This window comes from Schistocerca gregaria, chromosome 11 (assembly GCF_023897955.1).
Source record: "Schistocerca gregaria isolate iqSchGreg1 chromosome 11, iqSchGreg1.2, whole genome shotgun sequence".
Taxonomy (NCBI): domain Eukaryota; kingdom Metazoa; phylum Arthropoda; class Insecta; order Orthoptera; family Acrididae; genus Schistocerca; species Schistocerca gregaria.
The window spans coordinates 69,420,822-69,448,548 of NC_064930.1; the positions used below are offsets into that span (position 1 = coordinate 69,420,822).

Below are 27,727 nucleotides of genomic sequence, written 5' to 3' on the forward strand. Positions count from 1 at the left end.
CACATACATAACTTCATAAGTTTTCTACTGTTGCCTACTGCCAGTGACTTCCACAAAGTGTGTAAAGCTTTCGAAGCCTCAGTGCAAGAGACGTAGGTGTTTCTTTTTCTGTCACACTCAGTGCCTCCTTTGCGCTGAAAACAGTCTGTAATACCACATTGCCAGTCACCTCTTTTTCCAATATCTATATTTTCGTTAGCTGCTTCATTTGTGGATACCGGCTTTCTCGGAGCTGTGTGTGTGTGTGTGTGTGTGTGTGTGTGTGTGTGTGTGTGTGTGTGTGTGTGTGTGTGTGTGTACGGCCACCAACAGCACCGAGCTAAAAACATGGGAAAATTTCTGGTGCCTACCTGACAATCGGTTATACTGGATTATTACAGTCTTAATGTATTTTGTTTTTGTGTGCAGCTCTAGAAAGAGATGCCCGAACTACAAAACAAACTTAGCACGCGTGTTACTGTTGTCAACTTGTGAAGAACAGAAAGAACAAATGTGGGTCAGAGGGCATAAATAGAGTTAAATTCACAAGGATGTGCATGGCGTATATGGAGACGACTGCACGGACTGTAGCAATGTCTCCAGATTGTGTGCACCCTTTCCAGTGAGCCGTGTGAACCTTTGTGATTTGCCACACTCCAGGCGGCCGGTAACAGCTGCAACCCCGCGTGTGCAACTGTTGACACTGTCGCAGCGGTTCAACATCTCCTACGCTGTGGTGTACGATACTGTTCCCAAGAAGTTAAAATTTCGTAAAGTTAGTGCTCGTTGGGTGCCTAAGAACCTGAAAGACAACCACAAGAGACAGTGAATGATGACAAGCTTGGATAACTTAATGGATCCACAGAAGGGCCTAACTTTCTGAAAGGAATCATCACTGGTGACGAGTCATGGGCATACCACTACACACCAGAAAGCGAGCACGCCTCTTTGAGGTGAAAACATGCTGTCTTGAAAAAGATTCAAAATGGACCCCATCTGCTACAAAAAGTGCTTATGACAGTGTTCTGGGATTTGTATGGTGTGTGACTGAGGGGTTTTGGTGAACACGGGACCACTGTGAATGCTACAGCCTATACATTAAAACTTTGCTAAAGTTTCGTCATGTCCTTCCTGACAGAAGACATAACGTTAATGCTGACACTGTCAAACTACTTCGCAACAATGCCTCTATGTTGCTGCTCTTGTTCATGATAAAATCACTAAAGCTAGGAGGGCGGTGCAACAGCATCCACCATACAGTGCAGACCTCACAACCTCGTGCTTTCAACTGTTTTGTCCCACGAAGAAACTCTTGGCTGGCCAACGCTGCAAAAGCGGACACAAAGTTGGCAGTCCGTAAAAGGCTACATGCCAACCAAACTTACTTCAACAAACAGGGCATACTGAAACTGGTAGCACAATGGGAGAAATGTGTTGAGAATGTTGGTGACTGTAGAAAAGTAGGTAAAAGATTTAAGTTTACTTGTGATGTTTCTGTCTTGTTACCTATTACACTTTTCAGTAATAAAATTATTGAGCACTAACTTTCCGATCTTCCCTCACAGTAAGAAATGTGCTACTTTGCAACAGGCTGCACGTCTCCGCAATTTTACTACAGAGTTGCTACTCATCTGCTATTGTTCAATGAAAATAAACTATTTATTTAGTTTGTGTCCTGATTCAGAAGGTACTTCCTAAACACAAGACAGAGAGGAAAAAATGCAAGAAAAGCCAACACACTTGCCCTCCAGGTCAACACAGTGGGAGAAGCCTCCAAGGTCACAGCTTGCTGAACGGAGATTAATTAGTTTTACCCTTATCCTAACTCCAATTCCCACAATTCAGAGCCCATGTTGGAATATCAATAATTATGAAATGTACAGATTGCTACTCACTGTACATATGACACAGTGAGTTGCAGAGGAGCAAAATGAGAAGAAAGTTACACATAGCTACTGGTCAAAGCCATCTTTAGAAAGAAAACCACCCACCTCCATACAAGCAAACACCCCTCACGTGCACACGATCACTATCTCCTCCCGGAATACGACACCAACTCGCGGCCAAGACACCCTATCCTAATTCCTTCGCAACCTCGACACTTTCTTTCCTATCTGCTTCACCTGGTCCTCAATCCAGTATCCTACCTGATTCCATGTTGACAACCTCCTATCAGAGGGCTCCATCCATATCTCTGTCCACATTAAACTCTCCTACCACTAACACCATCTGCCATCCCTTCCATACAGCCTGGCCAACCAGGGACGGCATACAAGTTGTGAAAATGACTCCCTTTCCCAGTATGTTGAAGGTCTCAAGGTTTCCACGGACAGGCACTATCCCCCTCCCACAGCCCTAGCCCGCAAGCAGATTTTCTGTGCCATTTCCCCTCACACCCCTAATCCTCCCACCACCCGCAAGAACCAGTCCTCTTCATCACCTAGCACCACCCTGGACTGGAACAACTGAACCACATCCTTCACCACGGCTTTGATTACGTATCATCATGCCGTGAAATGAGTGACATCCTACCCCATATCCTTCCTACCCCTCATAAAGTAGTGTTGTATCGCCCACCCAAACTCCAAAGCTTCTGGCTACTTTTGAGTGTGGCTGTTTGCTGTATGAGCAGTAGCAGCAAGTAGCTACCCAGAAAAATTTTTCTGGAACGCCCAAGCTGCCAGATTCGCACATGCACAGAACAAGCTGAGTGATAGTGGTGGGGTCGTTCCCCACGTGACTCGTGTATATGTTTCGTGTCTTCGTTTACAGCCCTCACGTCAAATGAAATCAAAACATTTCTGTGGCCCAGAGCCATCAAGTGATTTAATATACATTCTTATAACCATGAAAGACCAAAATAAGTTAGTAGTTTCAATTTTATGACTTTATATTATTTCCACGTTATTAGCAATCAACCATTAATGTCTTAATGAAGCTATTTCTGTCTGTTTTATAGAGAAATTTGCTTCTATTAATTTTTTTCCACTGAGGCAGTTACTTTATTTGAAACAAAATGTTTTATTCCGCACTATTAGCTACTTTCAACCTCGTTCAATTTAAAGTGCAAATTTTCATTTTCTGGGACAAATGACATTACACGATAATAAAGAACCAAACATGAGAATACAGTACTGGACCTTCAAGAAAATTAGTATCACAAAAAGCACACGAAAAGCTGAATATCAGGTACTTCAGAGTACATCAGGACACAGAAGTGTGGAAAGCGGAATGAAGCATTTTAGTATGGTTTATGAAATTACGATGTTGCTAGAATAGTCTCAGATGCCCTATTCCTTTTATGACACTAACATCTTTTATGCTTTATACATACGAACATATGTAAACATTGGCTTGAAGCTGAGTAAGTAGGCAAATTTGGTCAGTAGTTTTGAACTCAACATTTTCTTTCAAATATAATGACAGCTGTAGCACAATTTTACAAATTTGCCTTCTGTGAAAGTGTTTTTCGATCATAATGTACTTGTCTAGTACTTCCTCTAGGCCTGAAGTTATTTCTTAATTTGTATTTACGTCTTAAATTTATAGAATGCCATTCTATGCTAAATTTTAGAGTGGCAGCATACCATGTTTTATCGTTTTAACTCCCCGAATGGGTTTATTGCTAGAGTAGAATATAAACTATCAGTTTTACAGTTTCTTTGCCTCACAGACCACCATGTTAATTTTATCACATTTTGAAATAGTCACGAAATTTATTGTCCTTTATTCTGGTGTATGCTACACAAGAAACTGTCACATTTTTTTATTTTTCTTTCTTTTTTTTTGCAAGAAATTTGTATTCCATCCTACTAGCTTTTTGCAGTGCTGTGTAGATGTAAACCTGTTGGAAATGCTACATAACAATATTGCAGAGTACGAATTTAAAAATCTGTCTAAGTCACCCCTTAGCAAAATTTTATGGTACTTCGAGCTGTGGAATCTAATTTTGAAATGATATTTTGCCAAGAACTGCTGCCTTATTTGCATCCTTTATCTGTGTGGGATATGATAAAACAATTGCTTTAAGTACAACTCTTTATGTCCCGACAACAACATGCCGCAGGGCTGCACATGGTCATGTGATGCCCCACCATGCACGAAATCCCACCATGCACGAAATCCCACCATGCACGAAATCCCACCAGAAATGCGACGAAAAGCGTATGAGCAGAGCAAGCACCAAGCACGGGCTGCCTACGTCATCGTAGCTGCGCATTCGCAGTACAGCCTGTTGTCTGGCGCTTTCTGGTAACTGCTCAAATGAAGTTGATGCCACATCTAACCCCAACTCTTTCCCCATAGGGATCATATATCCCATGCAAGACCTGCCCAATCCATCCACCCAGCACTTCCTAATTCAGTCCTGTCACGAGCTTGTCCTACCCCACCAGAGAGCCAGGTCACCTGTGAAAATAGCCATGCCATTCATCAGCTCTGCTGCAATCGTTGCACAGCTTTTTATATTGGCATCACAACCAACCAGCTGTCCGCCAGGATGAACGGCCACTACCAAACTGTGGCAGGGATCAAAGTAGACCACACTGTGGCACAACATTCAACTGAACATAACACGCTTTATTTCAACGGTTGCTTCACAACCAGAACCCTCTGAATTCTCCCCTCCACCACTAGCTTTTCTGATCTGTGCAGATGGGAGTTACCTTTACAATACATTCTCCACTCACAAAATTAACACAGCCTCAACCTGCAGTTCTTGACTACTGCCAGTTCTTTGAGTTAGATAGCAATATCTCTTCCTGACACAAGATACTTCACTCCCAAGAGTTATCCATGCTATACATTTCCTACTGTTCAATGTTGCTGTTGTGTTTTCAGTGATAAACATGGCAAAGTACTTCTCAATTTCTGTTAACACTGAACGAGTCATAAACAATGACTCTGCAATAGAATACTTTTTATTGAATGATCTGTATCTAGCTAATATATCTGTTGTTAACATTTGAGCACAATGGGCAGATAAACTACTGGCTGACTTAAGTGGCTGTCTATAAAAAACAAACAAACTGTCTATAAAAACTGTTTCACGTCCTTCAATTCTTTTAGAAACTTTTTACTGTGGAAAATAATACACTGCTGGATGCCAACATCTCTAGCAGCTCTTCGATCAGTACAGCAAGACAGAAAATTGCCATTATAGTCGCTACAAATAATGATTCTCCAGTTGCATATGGATAACCTCATCAGAATTGTTTCTAGCTGCTTTAAGAAACTTAAGACGCTTCCAAGACCACTGTCTGTGAACTGTCAGTAGCACAAGTTTGTGCGTTTCCTGGTCGACTGTTGTACCGCAGCATTCAGAAAGCTGTTTAACAGAATATCCATTAACCTGAAGGGTCAGACTTTTTTATGCATATACAGCCACCACATGATATTTTTTAGTAGTGCCACGAGCCTGAACCCTTGAAGGTGAGCCTCCTCAAATTCAGTGATTTTCATGTAATCCTCTGATATGAATGAAAGATCTACTGGATGTGCATCTGCCTATTCATTTTCCCTAAGAGGTATGCGCAGTTTACCTTTATAAACAAAACAGCTACCTGTGCTTTTATGGAGGACATTAAATGCATTTTCTTTAATAATTTAGGCTATGTCCAAGCTCCAATATTATTTTGTTCACTCTGAATGGTAAACATACTTACAGATTGGTTGGATTAAAAGAGGGGGGAAAAGGGACCAAACTACGAGGTCACCAATCCCTTGTTCCGAGTAAAACAAGGCCACAAGTGTGAGAATAAAACAAACTAGACTGACAACTCATAACGGAATGGAAGGGGGGAGGGGGTGAATCACAAGAACGATGAAGGGCAACAAACATGTAAATGGACAAATGGGGACAAGAAAAGCACGGAAACACAAAAAACTGGATGAAGAGATTAAATAAACAAAGCAGATTACCATGGCTGCTGACCATGAGAATAAAAAAGGAGAAGTCAGTCACTCGGCAATACATTAAAAACTCCTCCCTAGAAGCGCTACGGCGGAGGATACAGAGGAACAAAGTACATGCGCTAAAACTTAGAGAAAATGATAAAACCCACCCTGACAAATAAAAAGTAAAACTAAAACTAAATCAACCGATAAGGCATTGACAAATACAATCAGCAGCAACGAGTCCGGTAACCTAAGATTTCGTCACTGGACAGGCAAAGTGGTACAGTGCACCAGAATATGGGCCAGTATCAACCGAACATCGCACAGACACTCAAGCGGGTCTTGACGGCACAGGAGGTAACCGGGGGTTACCCAAGTGTGGCCAATGCAGAGCCGGCAGAGGACAACTGATTCCCTCCGAGAGGCCCGCACGGAAGACTTCCACACATTCGTAGACTCCTAAATGCCACACAGTTTGGTGTATATACTGTTACGCCATTCCATCTCCCAAAGCCTGAAAACCCTACAGCAAGTCACAACACCAGTCAGGTTCAGATATGCCCATCTCCAGAAGCGGTTTCCGCGTAGCCACGCCAGCCTGTCGGCAAGTTCGTTGCCTGGGATGCCGACGTGTCCTGGTGTCCACACAAACACCACTGAACGACTGGACTGTTCCAGGACATAGATGGACTCCTGAATGGATGCTACCAGAGGGTGGCGAGAGTTGCACTGGTCGATAGCTTGCAGGCTGCTCAAGGAGTCTGTACACAGAAGAACCAATTCCCTGGGGCATGAACAGATACACTGAAGAGCACGAGAGGTGGCCACCAGCTCTGCAGTGAATACACTGCAGCGATCGGGCAATTAATGCTGTTCAAAACGGCCTCTGTGGACGTAGATGAAGCCAACATTTCCAGCAGCTGTCGATGTAAACCACTTCAGAGCCACTGGAACAGTCAAGAATAATGAGGAAGTGACAGCTGAGAGCACCAGGAGTAACTGAGTCCTTAGGGTCATACATTCCAGCAGCTTACAAACAACGTTGGTAGGCTGTTGGGCCGATACCTACACACATCAAGTGTGTTGTTACAGAGTTTGAGCACCGGAACAATGGTGCTCTCCCACCATTGCACCAGATCTCGTTGAAGATAACGAGGAGATGCCGCTTGCAGTCAGATGAGAGGTGTTTAATCATCTGACTATGGATCCGATCTGGCCCAGGAGCTGTCAGGGCAATGTTCAATACGCTGAGGAGATCCCACTCTGTAAATGGGGCGTTACAGGGTTCTTTGTAGAGTGTAGTGAACAAGAGGGGTGGGGTGGCAGTTCTCCGACGCAGACGCTCGAGCACAATGCTCAGCAAAGTGCTCAGCAATCACGTTCTCATCGGTACATAGCGTGCCATTGATGGTTCACGTTTTCTGCCACATTAACTATCATTGTAGTCACCTGCTCAGCCATCACTTCGATGTGAGCACGTGGGGAAGAGTCATGACATCAGAGGTGGAAGTTTCCCAGTCCGCCTTGTTTAAAGCCCACCTGGGGAGGCATCTGTTGGCCTGATACCGGGGCAGTGACAAGAAGCTATGTGGTCTCCAGTGGATAGATGGGTGAAGTCCTGGGCTGCAAGGGGATAAATCAATGGCCGAGTAACTACCTCGAGCCACAATGAAACGTATGGCGGCCCCAGTATTAAGAGGCAGAGGTCGAACTGAGACAGTAAAATTTGACATCTCTGCCTTGGCCAGTAAGCACAGTGTCACTCCACAAAGAGTTATGGGCATTAAAATGTTTCAAAAGTAGGTAAGGTTTACGGAGTTGAACAGTCAGTGCACCTAATACATTCAGAGGTATTACACCATCTGGAGGAAGATATACATTGCAGACAGTTATTTCCTGTGTCGTCCGTATTCTGACAGAGACAGCATCAAGAGGGGATTGACGGGGCAGTTTTGCTACAGACTGTATTTAGGGTATAAACGCAAACTCCACCTGATACTCTATTATAGTCGCTACAGTTCCTGTACTATACCTTATAGCCGTGGAGGGCAGGGGTCGCACTGCCGGGAACCAGGTTTCCTGGAGGGCAATGCAGATAGCAGGTGTGAAGCTTAACAGTTGCCGTAGCCCAGCCAGGCGGTGGAAAAACCGTACCAATTCCATTAGAGGATGACCACATTGTGAGACTGGGAAGGCACGGAACATTCAGTGAGACAGTTTATGCCGCAGGGTCACCTGCTGCCACCGACTTTTGCCTGAGCAGCTTATATACATTGTGTCTGAGGGTCCGGCGAAATCCAGGTCCTCAGCAGACACCAGAATCTCCACCCCATCCTCAGACGCAGAACTTTTAGGTAGTGGCGGTTTGGGTGCCACCGCAAGTTCCTTGTCCTTTTGGGGGGGGGGGGGGTTCCTCTTTTTAGATTTCTCACAGTTCCTTGGATTTCTCCAGCTGTGAGGACTCCACTGAATCAAGTCTCTGGGACTGAGGATGAGCGTGAAGCCCTACAACCGGCTGCTTTTGGGCTCTTCATCCCCTGTCAGGTGTCATCTTTCCCACTAGCAGAAACCTGGGGAGAGAGTGACCCAAGGGGCCCCTTCCCAGTGAGAGATGCCGAAGAAGCATTACGCTTCTTTGGCTCAGACGTGGGGACTGAAATCCAGAATGGTTGGGGGGTGTTGCTCCCGAAGTAGGTGGTGCAGGAGCAACATCACCATCAAGAGGGCAGGTGTAGTCTTCCAGTTCTGAGAGGCGACAGGAACTCGAGGAACTGATGGGATGACAACTGTTCTTGTATGAGGTGGTCATAGCCACAGGATGTAGGCACTCAAATTTCCTCAAACGCTCATTGTAGGGCAGTCAGTCCAGGGTCTTATATTCAACGATTTTCCTCTCTTTCTGTAAAATCCTGCAGTCTGGACAGCAAGGTGAATGATGCTCGTTGCAGTTGACACAGGTGGGAGGCGGGGCACAGTGAGTATCGGTATGTGATGGACAGCCTCAATGTCTACAGGGGGAGGGGGCTGGAAGTACAGCGGGAAGACATTTGGCCCACGTTCCAGCACCGCTTCGGGGGAGGGATATATGGTTTGACATCACATTGGTAGATCATCATCTTGACCTTCTCGGGCAATGTGTACCTTCAAAGGCCAAGATGAAGGTTCCAGTGGAAACCTGGTCATCCCTCGGACGCACCAGACGAAATGAAGACCTCGCCGCTCTAAACTGGCATGCAGCCCGTCGTCAGAGTGCAAAAGAAGGTCCCTGTTGAATATAATACCCTGGACCATATTGAAGCTCTTATGGGGCGTGATGGCAACAGAAACACACCCCCCCCCCCCCCCCAACTTGCCACAAGTAAGTAATGCCCATGACTGGGCAGAGGATGCCGTTTATATCAAAACTGACCCAGAGCACATTTTGGACGAGCCCTCCACCTCCCCAAACTTGTCCTCCAATTGCTCCACTAAAAACTGAGGCTTTATGGACATTCCCCATCAACTCTTGTACATACGAGGTACTGGGACAAATAAAGCTTGATGCCATACTTAGCCTGGCGTTCCTCCCATGGTGTGGCCAGAGATGGGAACGACTTGGGGTCATATTTCTTAGCATTAAAGTTAGACTTTGGCCGATTGGCGGCGGACCACCAGCAAGAAATGACGTACTATGCTTCATGGCATGTCATCCATCTACCCTGATGCCACCCACTCCAACCAGGGACCCTCACCACAGATGTCTCCCAGATGCAGCAAAGGCCACCTGGCAGGATGGCCATTTCCAGGAGTCCTGATGCCCAACAGTGACAGGCTTTTACTCCTTGGCATACGTGGGGAGTTAGCGGCGCAGGCACCAGCAGAGCGATCCCTGTGTTGTCAGGGGGCTACAACCAACAGGATACATGGCGGCCCCACCACAACAGACTGGCTACCGTGCTCAATATGTGGTGCAAAGAAGTCCATGGCCATCGGCGACACAGAAATTGACACGCATGGTGGAAAACGCACCCACCCAAGATGGCAGCACTGCAATACGACGACGAGAAAGTGGGCTAACGATTTCAATGCATGATGGACACGATGCACCATCTAAGGTGCCCTTCCCCAATTGGCTGGCACTTCGAGAAAAAAATTTGAAAAATGGAGGCCAAACCCTACAGGAGACCATCGCATAAAGGCTGAACTGTGTGAGGCTCCTTTTAGTCTCCTCTTATGACACGCAGGAATACTCGGGGCCTACTCTAACCCCTGGACCCGCAGGGGGAAAACATTTATTATGCAGCTCTGTTTTTCAAATGAGTTTATCCTTTCAAAAAAGAGCCTAGAGAATTCGCTGGAAGTCAATAGGACGGCTGTTACTTTGGTGAGACTAGATGCTTCTGGCAACTAGCCAAAACATTCAGATGCAAGTCTTGCTGTGCATGAAGTGACCAAGTGAGGGGGGCAATGCATCAATGATACCCATGTGAGAACATCACTCTCCTGTGAGCAATTTACAAAAGCTCTGCATTCCCACTTAAGAGTAACCTGAACTTCGCATTAGACTGAAAAGCATGCTAAGCAACGAGCCAGATTTCATCCTCAACAGCCTACTTATTGTTACAGTCCAAGCTGTTAGCTGCAGCCTCTACTTTTTATTGCAGTACTTGGTAAAAATTACGTAGTGAATTCCCCTCGCAGTTTTTGCAATTTAGTATGATCTGTATGCATAGTATGTACCAAAATATTTGGAAACTTGTCCAATTCATTTTTATAATTTACTTCACAATTTTATTTTTTATTATAAGTGCATTAAATATGTCAAGGTGCATCTGAGCATGGTACAAACATGTAAACATCAGGCTGGGCTACATGTCAATCTGCTACCACAGCTTTTGTTTGAGATTAAAATTTGTTGGCTTCACCGATTCACAACCAAATTATCACCTTTCAACCAAACCTATACCTCCAGCTATGATGCCGATCAGTGTCACCACACCCGAAATTTCAGGGGAAAGGGGGCGACATTCCAATTTTCAATTTTTTTTTTAATCAGTCTACTGAGTGGTTTGATGCGGCCCGCCACGAATTCCTTTCCTGTGCTAACCTCTTCATCTCAGAGTAGCACTTGCAACCTACGTCCTCAATTATTTGCTTGACGTATTCCAATCTCTGTCTTCCTCTACAGTTTTTGCCCTCTACAGCTCCCTCTAGTACCATGGAAGTCATTCCCTCATGTCTTAGCAGATGTCCTATCATCCTGTCCCTTCTCCTTATCAGTATTTTCCATATGTTCCTTTCCTCTCCGATTCTGCATAGAACCTCCTCATTCCTTACCTTATCAGTCCACCTAATTTTCAACATTCGTCTATAGCACCACATCTCAAATGCTTCGATTCCCTTCTGTTCCGGTTTTCCCACAGTCCATCTTTCACTACCATACAATGCTGTACTCCAGACGTACATCCTCAGAAATTTCTTCCTCAAATTAAGGCCAGTATTTGATATTAGTAGACTTCTCTTGGTCAGAAATGCCTTTTTTGCCATAGCGAGTCTGCTTTTGATGTCCTCCTTGCTCCATCAGTCATTGGTTATTTTACTGCCTAGGTAGCAGAATTCCTTAACTTCATTGACTTCGTGACCATCAATCCTGATGTTAATTTTCTCGCTGTTCTCATTTTTACTACTTCTCATTACCTTCGTCTTTCACCGATTTACTCTCAAACCATACTGTGTACTCATTAGACTGTTCATTCCGTTCAGCAGATCATTTAATTCTTCTTCACTTTCACTCAGGATAGCAATGTCATCAGTGAACCGTATCATTGATATCCTTTCACCTTCAATTTTAATTCCACTCCTGAACCTTTCTTTTATTTCCGTAATTGCTTCCTCGATGTACAGATTCAAGAGTAGGGGTGAAAGGCTACAGCCTTGTCTTACCCCCTTCTTAATACAAGCACTTCGTTCTTGATCGTCCACTCTTATTATTCCCTCTTCGTTGTTGTACATATTGTATATGACTCATCTCTCCCTATAGCTTACCCCAACTTTTTTCAGAATCTTGAACATCTTGCACCATTTTATATTGTCGAACGCTTTTTCCAGGTCGACATATCCTATGAATGTGTCTTGATTTTTCTTTAGCCTTGCTTCCATTATTAGCCATAACGTCAGAATTGCCTCTCTCGTGCCTTTACTTTTTTTAAAGCCAAACTGATCGTCACCTAGCATATTCTCAATTTTCTTTTCCATTCTTCTGTATATTATTGTAAGCAGCTTCAATGCAAGAGCTGTCAAGCTGATTGTGCGATAATTCTCGCACTTGTCAGCTCTTGCCATCTTCGGAATTGTGTGGATGATGCTTTTCCAAAAGTCAGATGGTATGTTGCCAGACTCATATTCTACAGACCAATGTGAATAGTCGTTTTGTTGCCACTTCCCCTAATGATTTTAGAAATTCTGATGGAATGTTATCTATCCCTTCTGCCTTATCATACTCTAGTTAAACATCTGCCCCCCTCCTCCTGCCCCATTTGCCTAAATCACAACTGACATCACTGAGTGTTGTACGTGGCTAAAGATGCTTGTACATAGCAATACCTCCCCATGAGTTCTGAACTCTTGGGGGAGAGACTCATGTAAACAATTATTCCAAAAACTACATATTCTTGCACTTCCATACCAGTAGATATTGGAGATACTAAGTTTCAGCAAGCTAAATACTGGCAGCCTGAAGCAGAATCTGGACTTTCACCAGTACAACACTAGAGGGACATACCTGTCGACGTAGTGTCCCCATTCCACCAAATCATATGCTGATAGTGTCAAATGCATGGGGATTGAACTTTATAATCACCTACCACTAAACATAAAAAACATCAACAAACCAGCACATTTTAAAATAAGGCTTAAATCGATATTATTAAAATACTATTTTTAGAACTTAGGCCTACATGAATATTTTGAATGTGATTTTATCTTCAAAAATGCAAATTTCAATAATGCCTAGCAGACTGTAAAAAATGTATCTACTTGTATGTAGACATCATATTTATCTAGTAAATCTTCACTATTGTATAAATTATGTAATGCTTATCTGTACTTAGTTTGATTTTAAATGTATCCACAAATTTGTTTATACTAATACTATATCCTGTTATCTACACCTATCATACAATTGTTTAAGACTAGGTTCATTTAAGTGGTATATATTTTTAAACGTTTAACTACTATAATGACTTGTACCATATCATATAGTACTTCCTGTACACAAAATGATTAAGTGGGTCCTGTTCACACTCCTTTGTTGTGACTGCTACCCAGCAGTAAGACATTTATGGCTTTCTCAAAACTACTACTTCCTACACCTTATTCTCTTTATTGTCAGACTGGTTCAGAGCTTTTTGAGAAAGCTTTTCTCCTCAGTCTCCAAAACAACAGACTTACACAACTGTCACAAGGCAACACAGACTGACAAAGAGTACAGATTTAGGTCCACACTGAAATCTGAAAACTAATCCAAAATTATCTGGGTGCCGTTATATCCCCACATGTTTTGTTACACCAACGAATTATTTTTAGTTTTAAATTATTCTTAATCCTTACTGTCTATTATATATAAAACAAGACGACTGTATATTTTACTAACTTGCAAGTGTGCAACGACAATTGCACTTTTTTTTTGCAAGAGAAATGGAAAGCAAAAATAAATGTTTTAAATTCTATGGCCGTAAAGGGTCGTTCCCGTGCCTTAAAGCAGCCCGCTGTTCCATCTCAGGGATACAATGCAAAAACACGGAGACAGTCTTTACAAACGAGAACTAATCAGCGGCAATGCCAGGGAATATGAGCCAATGAAAAGGAAAACTAATTCCCGCGTCAGTGATTTCCTCTGAATTCAGTTCAGTGTCATGTTGGGGGCACGGCGGCGTGAGTAGCACGTGGGCAGGAGTGCGAATGTTGCGCGTTGCTTGACGCACACAAAAAGGGCCATTGTTTGAATGAAGTTCAAAACAAAACTTACCGCAATGGAGGGTCCTGACGCCAGATGATTCGCCGATCATCTTCGATTAGCACTAGCAGCGCAAAAGCAGCAAATCCAGGCCTACTCATGTTCGGTGTACACAAACACTGCAATTCGTGCTCCAGTAACACAACTTACAACAGTACATTCGCCACTGGAGTGCGCTGGAGTCGCCGAGAACGCAAACAACAAACGGCTTTCCATTACCCCCACCACGTCGTGCGAGTTCTAACGTGACCAATGGACAGTCAGAACAGGCCGACAAACGGAAAGCGCTATGATTCACCCACGTGCACGTTTTTGTTTATGTAGTTTTCTTACTAAAGCTGTTTTTGGCACACTGAAGATGTATCATAAAAATGTTACCCTTCGTAGTATTTCTTATAATTAAATATCAACTAAGGCACATCGAGTCAGCAGGAGATCCTAATATGGCCAAGAACTTTTATTCAACAATCTCGAATGGTCATGTGGCGAGAAGCATCAGTTGATCATCGCTTTGGTCACAGATTCAAAACCCCCTGCCCTCTTTGCCTCTCACCATTCTCTCCGGTCAGTAAAACTTTTAAAAATAGTAAGTCCAAATGTTGTGCGTTCGATCCTCACAAGTGATGAAATGTCTTTAATTCGTGAGAATAGAGAAAAAAGGCTTGTCGCAATTTGACTTTTTTATTCTTGCCGTATCCTGATACCAGTAGTGATACTTATATTCTTTCTTGTTACAAATATTAGACCTTTTTTCCCAACTACGTCGCGATTTCCATGGGTGCGTATGGCACACAACTTAGGCTGCAGTTCAGAACTGGTGAGACATTTGGAGGGGAAAGTGCCTAAAAGCGGACTCCCATTTCGTTCTTATTTTATCTACATCTACATATATACTCCGCTAGTCATCAAGCGGTGTGTGGCGGAGGGCACAATTCGCGCCAAAATCATTCTCTCCCTCCCTCCTCCCCCCCGTTCCACTCGCGGATCGCGCGAGGGAAAAAAAAGACAGATGAACGCCTCAGTACGAGCTCTAATTTCCCTTATCTTCGAATCGTGATCACTGCGCGATCTGAAAGTTGGTGGTAATAATACATGTTCTACACCCTCGGCGAAGATAGGATTTCGGAATTTAGTGAGCAGCCCCTTCCGTTTAGCGCGTCGTCGGTCTTCAAGTGTGTCCCACTTCAAACTTTCGATTAGATTAGATTAGTTTTCGTTCCATAGATCCGTGTTGAGGAGATCCTCGTGGATGTGGAACATGTCACCTTATTATTATTTTTTTTTTTTTTTTGAAGCTGGAATAACAATACTAATAGTATAAATATATACAACACATCATTTGTTTCTATTAAAAAATTCGTCAATGGGGTAGAAGGAGTTGGCCACTAGTAAGTCTTTCAGGCTCCTTTTAAACTGATCTCTATTTGTAAGTAATTTTTTTATGTTTGCTGGCAAATTATCGAAGTTGAGTGTTCGTGAGTAGTCGACCCCTTTTTGAACTAAAGTAAGTGCTTGTAAGTTCTTGTACAGATCATTTTTGTTCCTGGTATTTTATGTATGAACTGAGCTGTTTGTTGGAAAGAGAGATATATTATTTAGGACAAATTTCATTAAGGAGTAAATATACTGAGAGGCAGTAGTTAGTATACCCAGTTCTTTGAAGAGGTTTCTACAAGACGTCCGTGAGTTTACTCCACAAATAATACGTATTACACGCTTTTGGACTCTGAAAACTTTTGTTTGACTTAAAGAGTTACCCCAAAATATTGTACCATATGACGTTATGGAATGAAAGTAGGCAAAGTATGCAAGCTTTTTCACTTTTATGTCGCCTATGTCTGCTAACACTCGAATTGCAAATACAGATTTGTTAAGGCGTTTCTGCAGTTCTGTAGCGTGCTCCTCCCAACTGAATTTATTATCAAGTTGTAACCCCAGCAATTTAAGACTGTCAACCCCTTCTATCTGCCCTTCTTCGTACTTTATGCATATGCTGGGTGGAAAGCTCTTACAGGTTCTGAATTGCATATAGTGAGTCTTTTCGAAGTTTATTGTCTGTGAGTTGGCTTTAAACCATTTATTAGTATCCATGAAAATATCATTGGCAGATCTTTCTAGAACTACACTCTACATACTATTTATTGCAATACTTGCGTCATCTGCAAACAATACGAACTCCGCTTCTGGCAGTGTAACTGGTGAGAGATCATTAATGTACACAGGAAAAAGCAATGGCCCTAAGATGGATCCTTGTGGGACACCACTTAATTTCTTCCCATTCTGATGATGATATTTGTAACGCTCTTGCTATGGCTAAATGTACCATCACGAATCTTGCCTCTGTTCTTTCGATCTTCTCAGTCTCTTTAATCAGACCCAGCTGGTAAGGGTCCCATACAGACGAACAATACTCTTTAATACTAGACCAACTAAGGCATTGTAAGCAATTTCCTTTGTTGAAGGACTAAGGACCTAACAGCTATGGCCAAGCATACGCAAACATAACGGTACAGGCGAGCCCCTGTTAATCAGACGCCATTACTGGATATCCAGCTGGAATACGCTGCCAAATAACTGGCACAACGCAGGGAAGCCGTACCGTACACTGCATGCAGACAAGTTCCACACATCCCCCAAACAGTGAGATGATCTATGGCCCATCTCCCACTACTGTATAACTGTCTTGATTGTTCCAGGAATGTAGCGGCTGCAGCAACTGGGATACATCGCCAACGCTTGCCATGGTAATGATGCATGATACCCATAGTAACAAATCCAACCTTGCACGAACTATCGCAGCTAGTAAGCCACTACTGCTCTTACTACCCATCCCACTGTCGCAGAGATTTTTTTTCCCACGGCACTTTTTTCCCGTCTACTCTTCAAATCGCTACCCTCACTCGCGTTTCGTCCACTATCACCTGATGGACCGTGTTAATGTGTAGTCTTACCCAGACGCACGGACAACATCACAGCCCAGCATCCTGTGATCCACTTACTAGACAACTAACGTGTTTACGGAGGTGACAGTAGAACTTTCGGTTTGGTCACCCCATTGGCGCGAGCGTGGAGGGGCCCCATCTCTTTTGTCGAAGGACTGCATCGCTTCAGGATTCTACCAATAAACCGCAATCTAGAGTTCGCCTTGCCCGTTACTTGTGTAATCTGATCATTCCATTTGAGATAATTTCGAATTGTCACACCCAGGTACTTGACTGATGTTAGCGCTTCCAAAAACTGGGCATTTATTTTGTACTCTTACATTATTGGGAATTTTCGCTGTTTTACACAGTATGTTACACTCACTAATATTGAGAGATAACTGCCAGTCATTAACCACGCATTTCTTTTCTGCAGATCCTTATTGTTTTGTTCGCAACTTTCGTGTGATACTACTTTCCTGTAGACTACAGCATCATCGGCAAACAGTCTAATGGCGCTGTCAATACCATCAACCAGATCGTTTGTGTAAATCGTAAAAAGGAGACGACCTATTGCGCTGCCCTGGGGCACACCGGATGTTACTCTTGTTTCTGCTGAAGTTACCGTGTTCGGGACGACATACTGCTCCATGTCTGTCAGAAAACTTTCTGTACAACCGCATATGTAATCGGACAGACCGTAAGCGTGCACTTTTTGGAACAAGCGACAGTGCGAAACTGAGTCGAACGCCCTTCGAAAGTCCAGAAACATGTCCAACTTGGGAGCCGGTATCTGGAGCCTGTTGTATGCCACGCAGAAGGAGTGTCTCGCATGACGGCTGTTTCCTAAAACCGTGCTGATTTCTGCAGATGAGCTTCTCACAGTCTAGAAAGGTCATTATGTCTGAACACAAAATATGTTCCATGATTCTACAACAAATCAATGTCCGTGAAATTGGCCGGTAATTATGAGCACCCGATTTTCTACCGTTTTTATAGATTGCTATGACATGGGCCTTCTTCCAGTCCTGTGGAACTTTCCGCTGTTCTAATTATCTCTGTTAGATGATAGATAAGAATGGTGCTATATTTGTAGCATAGTCAACATATACTCTTACGGGGATACCATCTGGGGCAGATGCCTTCCTGGCGTCTAAGGATCTTAACTGTTTTACAATCTCAGATACACTAAACACTGTGTCAGCCATCCTAGCGTTTGTTCGATAATTGAAAGGGGGGAATGGTGCTGCAGTTCTCTATCGTAAACGAGTTTTTGAAATCTAGGTTTAGAATTTCGGCCTTCTGTTTATCATCATGCGTTACATTACCCGAACTATCAGCAAGAGAATCTATTGAATTATTTGTTGCACTCATAGATTTTACGTCGACCAACATTTTTTGGGGTTATTTTTAAAATCTGCAGGTAAAATATTGCTTTCAAATTCGTTAAAAGTATCTCTCACTGACCTTTTGACAGCTGCTTTCATTTCGCATAATTTCTGTTTGTCAGCGGGGTAGGGACTACGTTTAAAACAACTGTGCAAAAATCTCTGCTTTCTCAACAACTTCCTAATACGAGGGGAAGCCCTAAAGAAACCAGATTGTTGTCATTAAAAATTTATTGATGAACCTTTTACGAAATTACTTCAGTCACCCTCAAAATACTCTCCATTACATGCGATGCACTTGTCAAGTCTCATTACCCACTGCTGGAAGCATGTTTGCAACTCTTCAAGTTTGATGTTGTCCAGTGCCCTCTGCGAAGTTGTTTCTACCGCCTCCACGTCACCATAACGCTCCCCTTTTAGCGTTTTTTTTTCATTCGTGGGAACAGGAAAAAGTCGCACGGGGCTAGGTCTGGCGAATACGAAGCGTGGGGCACGGCAGACCACCTCTGTGTTGCCAAATAGGGGGTCACTCGTAAGGCCGTGTGTGCTGGAGCGTTGTCGTGATGCAGAAACCAGTCACCTGATCGCCAAAGTTCCGGGCGTTTCCTCTCGCAAAAAGATAACGATCATCGTCTTCACATTTGACCTCACTTGCCTTTTTTTTTGTCTGGGACAGTTGGGAGTCCTCCACTGGACTGACGGTTGCTTGGTTTCTGGGTCATACCCGTAAAACCAACTCTCATCCCCCTGTAACGACTTTGTCCAATAAGTTTGGATCACGTGTGAGAAGGCGCGGAATAAATTTAGCAGCAACACGTATCATGTGCAAATCATCACTCAAAATCCGCTGGCAAGAGGTCCAACTGATTCCTGTCTATGCGGAAATTTGGTCGACCGTTTAGCGACGATCCACGTTAATCTTTTGGCGGACATTTTCAATGTTCTCCTCACTTCGCGATGTTGAAGGGCGTCCAGAACGAGCTCGGTCTTCAACACACATCTCGCCACGTTAAAATCGCGCAAACCACTCGAAAACCTGTGTGCGGCTCATAGCGACCTCCCGGAAAGCTTCCCGAAGCATTTGGTGTGTCTCCGTTGCAGTTTTTTTTTTAAGCAGGAAACAAAATTTCACACGCGCTTTTTGTTCTTTTAAAGTTGCCATAACGACTTTGCAGAGGTAACCCGCCAACAGTCAGAGAAACACAATACCACACTTGCACGTTCAGCTCTACGCTGACGCCGTCTGCACAGCTGTTTCATGAAGGTCTCTATTAACACCACCTAGCGTGAGAACCCTGCACTGCGTCTGAGTGGCAGCGCCCTCTGAGTCCGGTTTCTTGTGGGTCCCCCCTCGTATGTCTGTTGTACTAAGGAAACAGTAAAAAATTGTCATTTAAAAACCTGTAATATTTATGTTACGTGGCATTTACATTTTAGTAATAGGAAATAAGCGAAAAGTTATGAAAAAATATTTTAGAAACTTCACACTTGGTGAGTTCCAAAGATAGCTGCAAGAATCGGATCCCATGTACAAATAATCAGACAACACTAAACAAAATTGTAAGAAGGTATTAAATCGGAGAAAACTATGTACACTTGTGTCCAAAATTGAAGCAACAAACGGAAATTTTGCAAGGTTGCGTTTATTTTGCCACAAAACATTATAAACAGGCGATAGTAAAATAGAAATAATTTAAAGAATAGAGAACGTAAACAACTGTATCATGCATGCGGGAGACGATTTTTTTCAATTCAACGGATCTGCACACACAGTCCCACAACTGGTTAATGTGCTCAACGTGGGGTGTGACCATGTAACCACCTCTGGAAGCAGTACACACCTGACAACGACGGGGCATGCTGTGAACGATGTCATCAGTCTCGTGTCGAGGCAGTAACGCCCATTGTTCCTGCAAAGCTGGTTGCAACTCAGAGTGGTTGGAGGACGCTGACCTGATGCAACCAGTCTCCCCAGAGCTGCTCTATGCGACTCAAATCGTGAGAGGGAGCAGGCCACGCAATGAGTGCAGTATCTTCCGTTTCCACGAAAACATCAACCACACGTGCTCTATGAGATCGGGCATTATCGTCCATCAGTACGAAGTCTGGGCCCACACCACCTCGAAACAACCGCAAATGAGGTCCCAAGATCTCATTACGGTATCTGTCAGCAGTTAAACCTTGCCGATTCGCCCGTACAATTTCATGAAGAGGGGTTCGAGTTGTAAACGTAATCCCTGCCCACGCTATTGGGGATCCTTCTCGATATCTACCTCTTTCCACAGCGTTTGGGTCCAGGAATCTTATTCCACGTCCCCTCCAGATGCGATTCAATCGACAGTCACTCTCCAGACTAAATCGGGACTCATCTGTGAAAACAACATTGGCCCACCAGAATGAGATTTTCACTCTGCAACGGAGTCTGCGCTGATATGAAACTTTCTGGCAGATTAAAACTGTGTGCCGGACCGAGACTCCAACTTTTTTTGTAACCATATATATTTAAATAAATATATTAACAATGATACATTTAAAAAAGACATTTTATTCTATTAACCTATTTTATTCCTAGTGTTGGTTAATATTACTGTCATTTTACATGTTTTCGTTTTTATATTTTCCTTTTTCGTTTTTCTCTTATTGTTGCACCTTAAACCCTTTTACATGGCCATTTGTCGTCTTTTTTTTTTTTAGGGTGGTAGACATTGCAGGACGGGCATAACAGTTTATATTTGGCATCGATGCATTGATTTTGAGTTTATGTTTCTGTATGTGATGCACTTTTGATGCCACAGCCACATTGTGTATTCTGGTTTGATCTCTTCCTCTAGTTAGACTGTGAAGTGGGACAGTATGAGGGAAACGTCACATGATAGGTGGAGCGGAAGTGGGAGAAACATTTTTTACATCTACTACAGAATATACCTAAATTGAAGAGAGAAAATTTTGTCATATTGCATAAGAGAAGCAGAAAGGAGAGTGTGAGTAATCAATATAATTTTATAGGCACAAAGTAAAGGAAATCATTAAAAAATATCTAATAATAATAATAATAATAATGAGTAGTTGGCACTTTCCTCTAAGTAATGCTTCTCTCCTAGTCAGTATAGTACAAATAATGGAAGACGGGACCTTTCCTTTTCGTGGGCAACTGCTCTACCACTGAGCTACCCAAGCACGACTCACGCCCCGTCCTCACAGCTTTACTTCTGCCAGCGCACACTCCGCTGTAGAGTGAAAATCTCATTCTGGAAACATTCCCCAGGCTGTGGCTAAGCAATGTCTCCACAATATCATTTCTTTCAGGAGTGCTAGTTATGGCAGTTACAAGAGTTGAGGGACATGAAAGGGAAGCAGTGGTTGGGAAGGGAGTGAGACAGGATTGTAGCCTCTCCCCGATGTTATTCAATATGTATATTGAGCAAGCAGTAAAGGGAACAAAAGAAAAATTTGGAGTAGGTATTAAAATCGATGGAGAAGAAAAAAACGTTGAGGTTCGCTGATGACATCGTAATTCTGTCAGAGACAGCGAAGGACCTGGAAGAGAAGTTGAACGGAATGGGCAATGTCTTGAAAGGAGGATATAAGATGATCAACACCAAAGGAAAAACGAGGATAATGGAATGTAGTCGAATTAAGTCGGGTGATGCTGAGGGAATTAGATTAGGAAATGACACACTTAAAGCAGTAAAGGAGTTTTGTTATTTGGGGAGGAAAATAACTGATGATGGTCGAAGAAGAGAGGATATAAAATTTAGACTGGCAGTGGCAAGGAAAGCGTTTCGGAAGAAGAGAAATTTGTTAACATCGAGTATAGATTTAAATGTCAGGAAGTCGTTTCTGAAAGTATTTGTATGGAGTGTAGGCATGTATGGAAGTGAAACGTGGACGATAAATTGTTCAGACAAGAAGAGAATAGAAGCTTTCGAAATTTGGTGCTACAGAAGAATGTTGAAGATAAGGTGGACAGATCACGTAACTAATGAGGAGGTATTGAATAGGATTGGGGAGAAGAGAAGTTTGTGGCACAACTTGACTAGAAGAAGGGTTCGGTTGGTAGGACATGTTCTGAGGCGTCAAGGGATCACAAATTTAGCATTGGTGGGCAGCGTGGAGGGTAAAAATCGTAGAGGGAGATCAAGAGATGAATACACTAAGCAGATTCAGAAGGATGTAGGTTGCAGTACGTACTGGGAGATGAAGAAGCTTGCACAGGGCAGAGTAGCATGGAGAACTGCATCAAACCAATCTCAGGACTGAAGACCAGAACAACAGTTCTGCAGGGTTCGCAAAAGAGCTTCTGTGAAGTTTGGAAGGTAGGAGACGAGGTATTTGCAGAAGTAAAGCTGTCAGGACGGAGCGTGAGTCATGCTTGGGTAGCTCATAGGTGGAGCACTTGCCCACGAAAGGCAAAGGTACCGAGTTCGACTCTCTGTCCGGCACACAGTCTTAATCTGCCAGGAACATTGACCCACTGTTCGACCATCCAGGTGGCCTGTTGATGACTCCACCCTAGACGTTCGCTTCTCTGAAGACGCGCCTGAGGTAGACACATATTATATCAGGTCTCCGACAGCAAATGCCGAAGCCTTCTGCACACCGTTTGCCTCTTTACAACACGTCCATCGGATGCTGCGAGGACAGACTCCAGTTGCCGCACAGTACTAGGATAGTACTGTTGTGCCCTTACAGCCAAACAACGGCGCTCTCTTTTGGATGCACACGTGGTCGCCCCCTTCTCTGGCCTTCGGGATACAGTTTCGGCCTCTATGCACTCTCGCCACATCCGAGAGACAACACTTTAAGCTATCAGGTCGAATCAGTTTCCAATTGCCCTGCTTCACTTCTTTCTGTGGTTCTCCATCGTAATATCTCTTAGGCCTCTTGCAAGATCCCCTCACTTCCAGACTGATAACATTCCTTCCTCGATCCGCCTTGGCGGGCCGTGTCGTCGTATTTCCTCCTACCTGTTGTGGTAGATTCTTTTGTGTGTGTATTTTTTGTTTGTCTGTTGTCGATGTATTATGCTCGCAGTAAAAGGTCGTAACAACGTGATAAAATTGTCTCTGATAGTGCTGTTAAAAGAATTACTGTTTGTTACGCGTATGATGAGTCTTGGGAAGAGACGGCTGGATATTTTTAGCAACTATTCATACATGAGATTGCAGGTTCGAGAGCTGTTGTCCATGTCTGTTCCCGCACACGTCGCATTCAATCTGAAACAATTCTGCTATTTTAGTACTTCCAAAAATATTAATAACGGTCGTGACGCTCACCTTTGTTCTCATGAAACAATAACGGTTTATTGTGTCTCTTGTACAATTCTGCACAACATCAAAAGAAGCGAACAGAAAATTCTAGTTAGCCTTCGCTACGAGTAAACCACCGAGTAATATTCCGAGTCAACGATATAATTCTCATAGAGTCTCTCAGACAACGTCTTCGCCACTTAGCTTTCTCACAGTCGATTCAGTACACAACATATTTATTACACTACACTGTGCGCGGTGCAGCTCTTGTAAATGTCGGCCCGGGCAGATTCTTCATTGGTGCATAGGAGGTCTCTGTCGGTGGAAGCTAATTATCTGAAATTGCTGTCGATCAACTTTGGGGCATCTACTTACTCGAAATTAACATTCAGAATGCCGTAATATCACTTTTATGCCTATTAGATCGATAACGAAACATTATTGGCACAAACTACACTTAAACGAGAGCACGGCTACCATCAAACAAGACAGGAAGAGATCTTAACGCCGACTTTCGTGCGCTGTCCGTATCTCTTACTAGTTTCGTCACAGTACGTGGATTTTCGATAGAGTTCGTACTTACTAAGATATGCATTTGTTAATGAACGGAAGTGCCTTAACGAGGCAAAATTATGATAAATAGTTTTAAAAATCCAGAGGCTGCTCCCAGTACTCATGTTGTCATAAATGACTAATTACACTCCTGGAAATGGAAAAAAGAACACATTGACACCGGTGTGTCAGACCAACCATACTTGCTCCGGACACTGCGAGAGGGCTGTACAAGCAATGATCACACTCACGGCACAGCGGACACACCAGGAACCGCGGTGTTGGCCGTCGAATGGCGCTAGCTGCGCAGCATTTGTGCACCGCCGCCGTCAGTGTCAGCCAGTTTGCCGTGGCATACGGAGCTCCGTCGCAGTCTTTAACACTGGTAGCATGCAGCGACAGCGTGGACGTGAACCGTATGTGCAGTTGACGGACTTTGAGCGAGGGCGTATAGTGGGCACGCGGGAGGCCGGGTGGACGTACCGCCGAATTGCTCAACACGTGGGGCGTGAGGTCTCCACAGTACATCGATGTTGTCGCCAGTGGGCGGCGGAAGGTGCACATGCCCGTCGACCTGGGACCGGACCGCAGCGACGCACGGATGCACGCCAAGACCGTAGGATCCTACGCAGTGCTGTAGGGGACCGCACCGCCACTTCCCAGCAAATTAGGGACACTGTTGCTCCTGGGGTATCGGCGAGGACCATTCGCAACCGTCTCCATGAAGCTGGGCTACGGTCCCGCACAGCGTTAGGCCGTCTTCCGCTCACGCCCCAACATCGTGCAGCCCGCCTCCAGTTGTGTCGCGACAGGCGTGAATGGAGGGACGAATGGAGACGTGTCGTCTTCAGCGATGAGAGTCGCTTCTGCCTTGGTACCAATAATGGTCGTATGCGTGTTTGGCGCCGTGCAGGTGAGCCACAATCAGGACTGCATACGACCCAGGCACACAGGGCCAACACCCGGCATCATGGTGTGGGGAGCGATCTCCTACACTGGCCGTACACCTCTGGTGATCGTCGAGGGAAAACTGAATAGTGCATGGTACATCCAAACCGTCATCGAACCCATCGTTCTACCTTTCCTAGACCGGCAAGGGAACTTGCTGTTCCAACAGGACAATGCACGTCCGCATGTATCCCGTGCCACCCAACGTGCTCTAGAAGGTGTAAGTCAACTACCCTGACCAGCAAGATCTCCGGATCTGTCCCCCATTGAGCATGTTTGCGACTGGATGAAGCGTCGTCTCACGCGGTCTGCACGTCCAGCACGAACGCTGGTCCAACTGAGGCGCCAGGTGGAAATGGCATGGCAAGCCGTTCCACAGGACTACATCCAGCATGTCTACGATCGTCTCCATGGGAGAATAGCAGCCTGCATTGCTGCGAAAGGTGGATATACACTGTACTACTGCCGACATTGTGCATGCTCTGTTGCCTGTGTCTATGTGCCTGTGGTTCTGTCAGTGTGATCATGTGATGTATCTGACCCCAGGAATGTGTCAATAAAGTTTCCCCTTCCTGTGACAATGAATTCACGGTGTTCTTATTTCAATTTCCAGGAGTGTATTAAGTATAAACAAACAAAATCGGTGACTTGGGCGCCAAGATGGCGGTACTTCCCGTCACGCATACTTCCCGAGCTGACGCTTGTTGCTATTGTCCAGCGCCGACCCCCACCCCACTACGCGCGACATACGGTCGCTTCTAGAGATGGCAAAACCGTTCATGCTTGGGAACTAGTTCACTGGTGATAGCTCTGTTTTGGGAACCGTTCATTTTTTACTCGTTCACCGTTCATTGTGCTAGGTATTTCGTTTTTATGAAAAATTTAACATTAGTAGCATAGGTGAGTGAAGATGGAAGGCGCTAATAGGGGGCACTTGCCCCCCTTGAAGTACAGAGTTTTTATTCATAACAGAATTCTCGTTGTTGTTGTTGTGGTCTCCAGTCTTGAGACTGGTTTGATGCAGCTCTCCATGCTACTCTATCCTGTGCAAGCTTCTTCATCTCCCAGTACCTACTGGAACCTACATCCTTCTGAATCTGCTTAGTGCACTCATCTCTTGGTCTCCCTCTAAGATTTTTACCCTGCACGCTGCCCTCCAATGCAATTCTCTGAAACTCGTAATTTTCGTGATTCTGCAAAACATCTCGTTTAGCCAAGTGTAGCGTTACGTGGCTGATCGCAGTGAAATAACATAAGGTGGCGCACGAAAACCCGGCCCCGAGTTACAGACTGCTCGCCAATTACGGACGATTCGTTGACCGCTACGAGCAGAATAGATAAACATGTAATAATTAGGCCGGCCGCGGTGGCCGTGCGGTTCTGGCGCTGCAGTCCGGAACCGCGGGACTGCTACGGTCGCAGGTTCGAATCCTGCCTCGGGCATGGGTGTGTGTGTGTGATGACCTTAGGTTAGTAAGGTTTAAGTAGTTCTAAGTTCTAGGGGACTTATGACCTCAGATGTTGAGTCCCATAGTGCTCAGAGCTTTTTTTTGTAATAATTAGGCAGTGAAGAAATAACAAGTAAGTTAATGTAGACAACTTGGAAACAATAGATGCCGATTGGTGGACGACAAGGACCTGTCTAGTACTCGAGACCAAAAGCAATCACATACAAAGTTCACAGTGTTTTTTCAGCTCTTCCGAATCTTTAAAATTTCCGAAAAGAAACACTTATCGAGCCAAGGCAACAAGGCACCACGAGGAAAACAAATCTAACATTTTCATCTAATACTTTTCGAAAAATGGGATGATGAGTCTTTGATATCGGCCTGATCGCCTTCTCACAGCACAGGCGCCATAATTTGGCGAGCAGTACTGCCACAGCAAAAGCCGCCCTCAACATTGAATGTACACGCATCAAAAAAGTTTTTCATCACTACGGTTCCCAGAACTTATTAAGACAGATGTTGACTGTGGATGTTGTATCACACTGCCCCTTTGACTGTCACTAAACCCGCCCAAAGATGTAAACAACCATGCGTGAGCAGCGGCTATTCGACGCAGGAGGTCCGACAGCTGATCAGTTCCAGTCATTGCACCAGGAAGTACACGGCTCGTGTTGTCTGTAGTTCAACCGTGCCTAGACGGTGAACACCGTGGTTCGATCGCATCTGCATTGTTACTCTGTGCCAGGAAGGGTTCTCAACAAGGGAAGTGTCCAGGTGTCTCGGGGTGAACCAAAGCGATGTTTCTTGGTCATGGAGGAGATACAGAGACAGGAACTGTCGATGACATGGCTCGCTCAGGTCGCCCAAGGGCTACTACTGCAGTGGATGACCGCTACCTACGGAGGAACCCTGACAGCAACGCCACCAAGTTGAATAACGCTTTTCGTGCAGCCACAGGACGTCGTGTTACGACTCAAACTGTGCGCAATAGGCTGTATGATGCGCAACTTCACTCCTGACGTCCACGGGGAGGTGCATCTTTGCAACCACAACACTATGCAGCGCGGTACAGATGGGCTCAACAACATGCCGAGTGGATCGCTCATGATTGGCATGACGTTCTCTTCAACGGTGAGTGTCGCATATGCCTTCAACCGGACAATCGTCGGAGAGTTGTTTGGAGGCAACCCGGTCAGGCTGAACGCCTTAGAGACACTGTCCAGCGAGTGCAGCAAGGTGGAGGTTCCCTGCTGTTTTGGGGAGGCATTATGTGGGGCGGATGTATGCCGCTTGGTGGTCATGGAAGGCGCTGTAACGGCTGTATGATACGTGAATGCCGTCCTCCGATCAATAT

General features: G+C 44.5%; 1 protein-coding gene across 3 annotated transcripts in view; it reads right to left on the reverse strand.

The window, feature by feature from the left end:
* Positions 1-27,727, reverse strand: part of LOC126295210 (plexin domain-containing protein 1) — a 1,111,099-nt gene that overhangs the window by 786,436 nt on the left and 296,936 nt on the right. Inside the window, exon 1 of one of the 3 annotated variants that reach the window (XM_049987548.1) lies at positions 13,880-14,332. The exons of the other annotated variants lie outside the window; for them this stretch is intronic. Coding sequence (XP_049843505.1) covers positions 13,880-13,919 — 40 coding nt within the window. The 5' untranslated portion in view covers positions 13,920-14,332. Of the gene's footprint in view, positions 1-13,879; positions 14,333-27,727 lie in introns of those variants that run through there. 3 annotated transcript variants of the gene reach the window in all.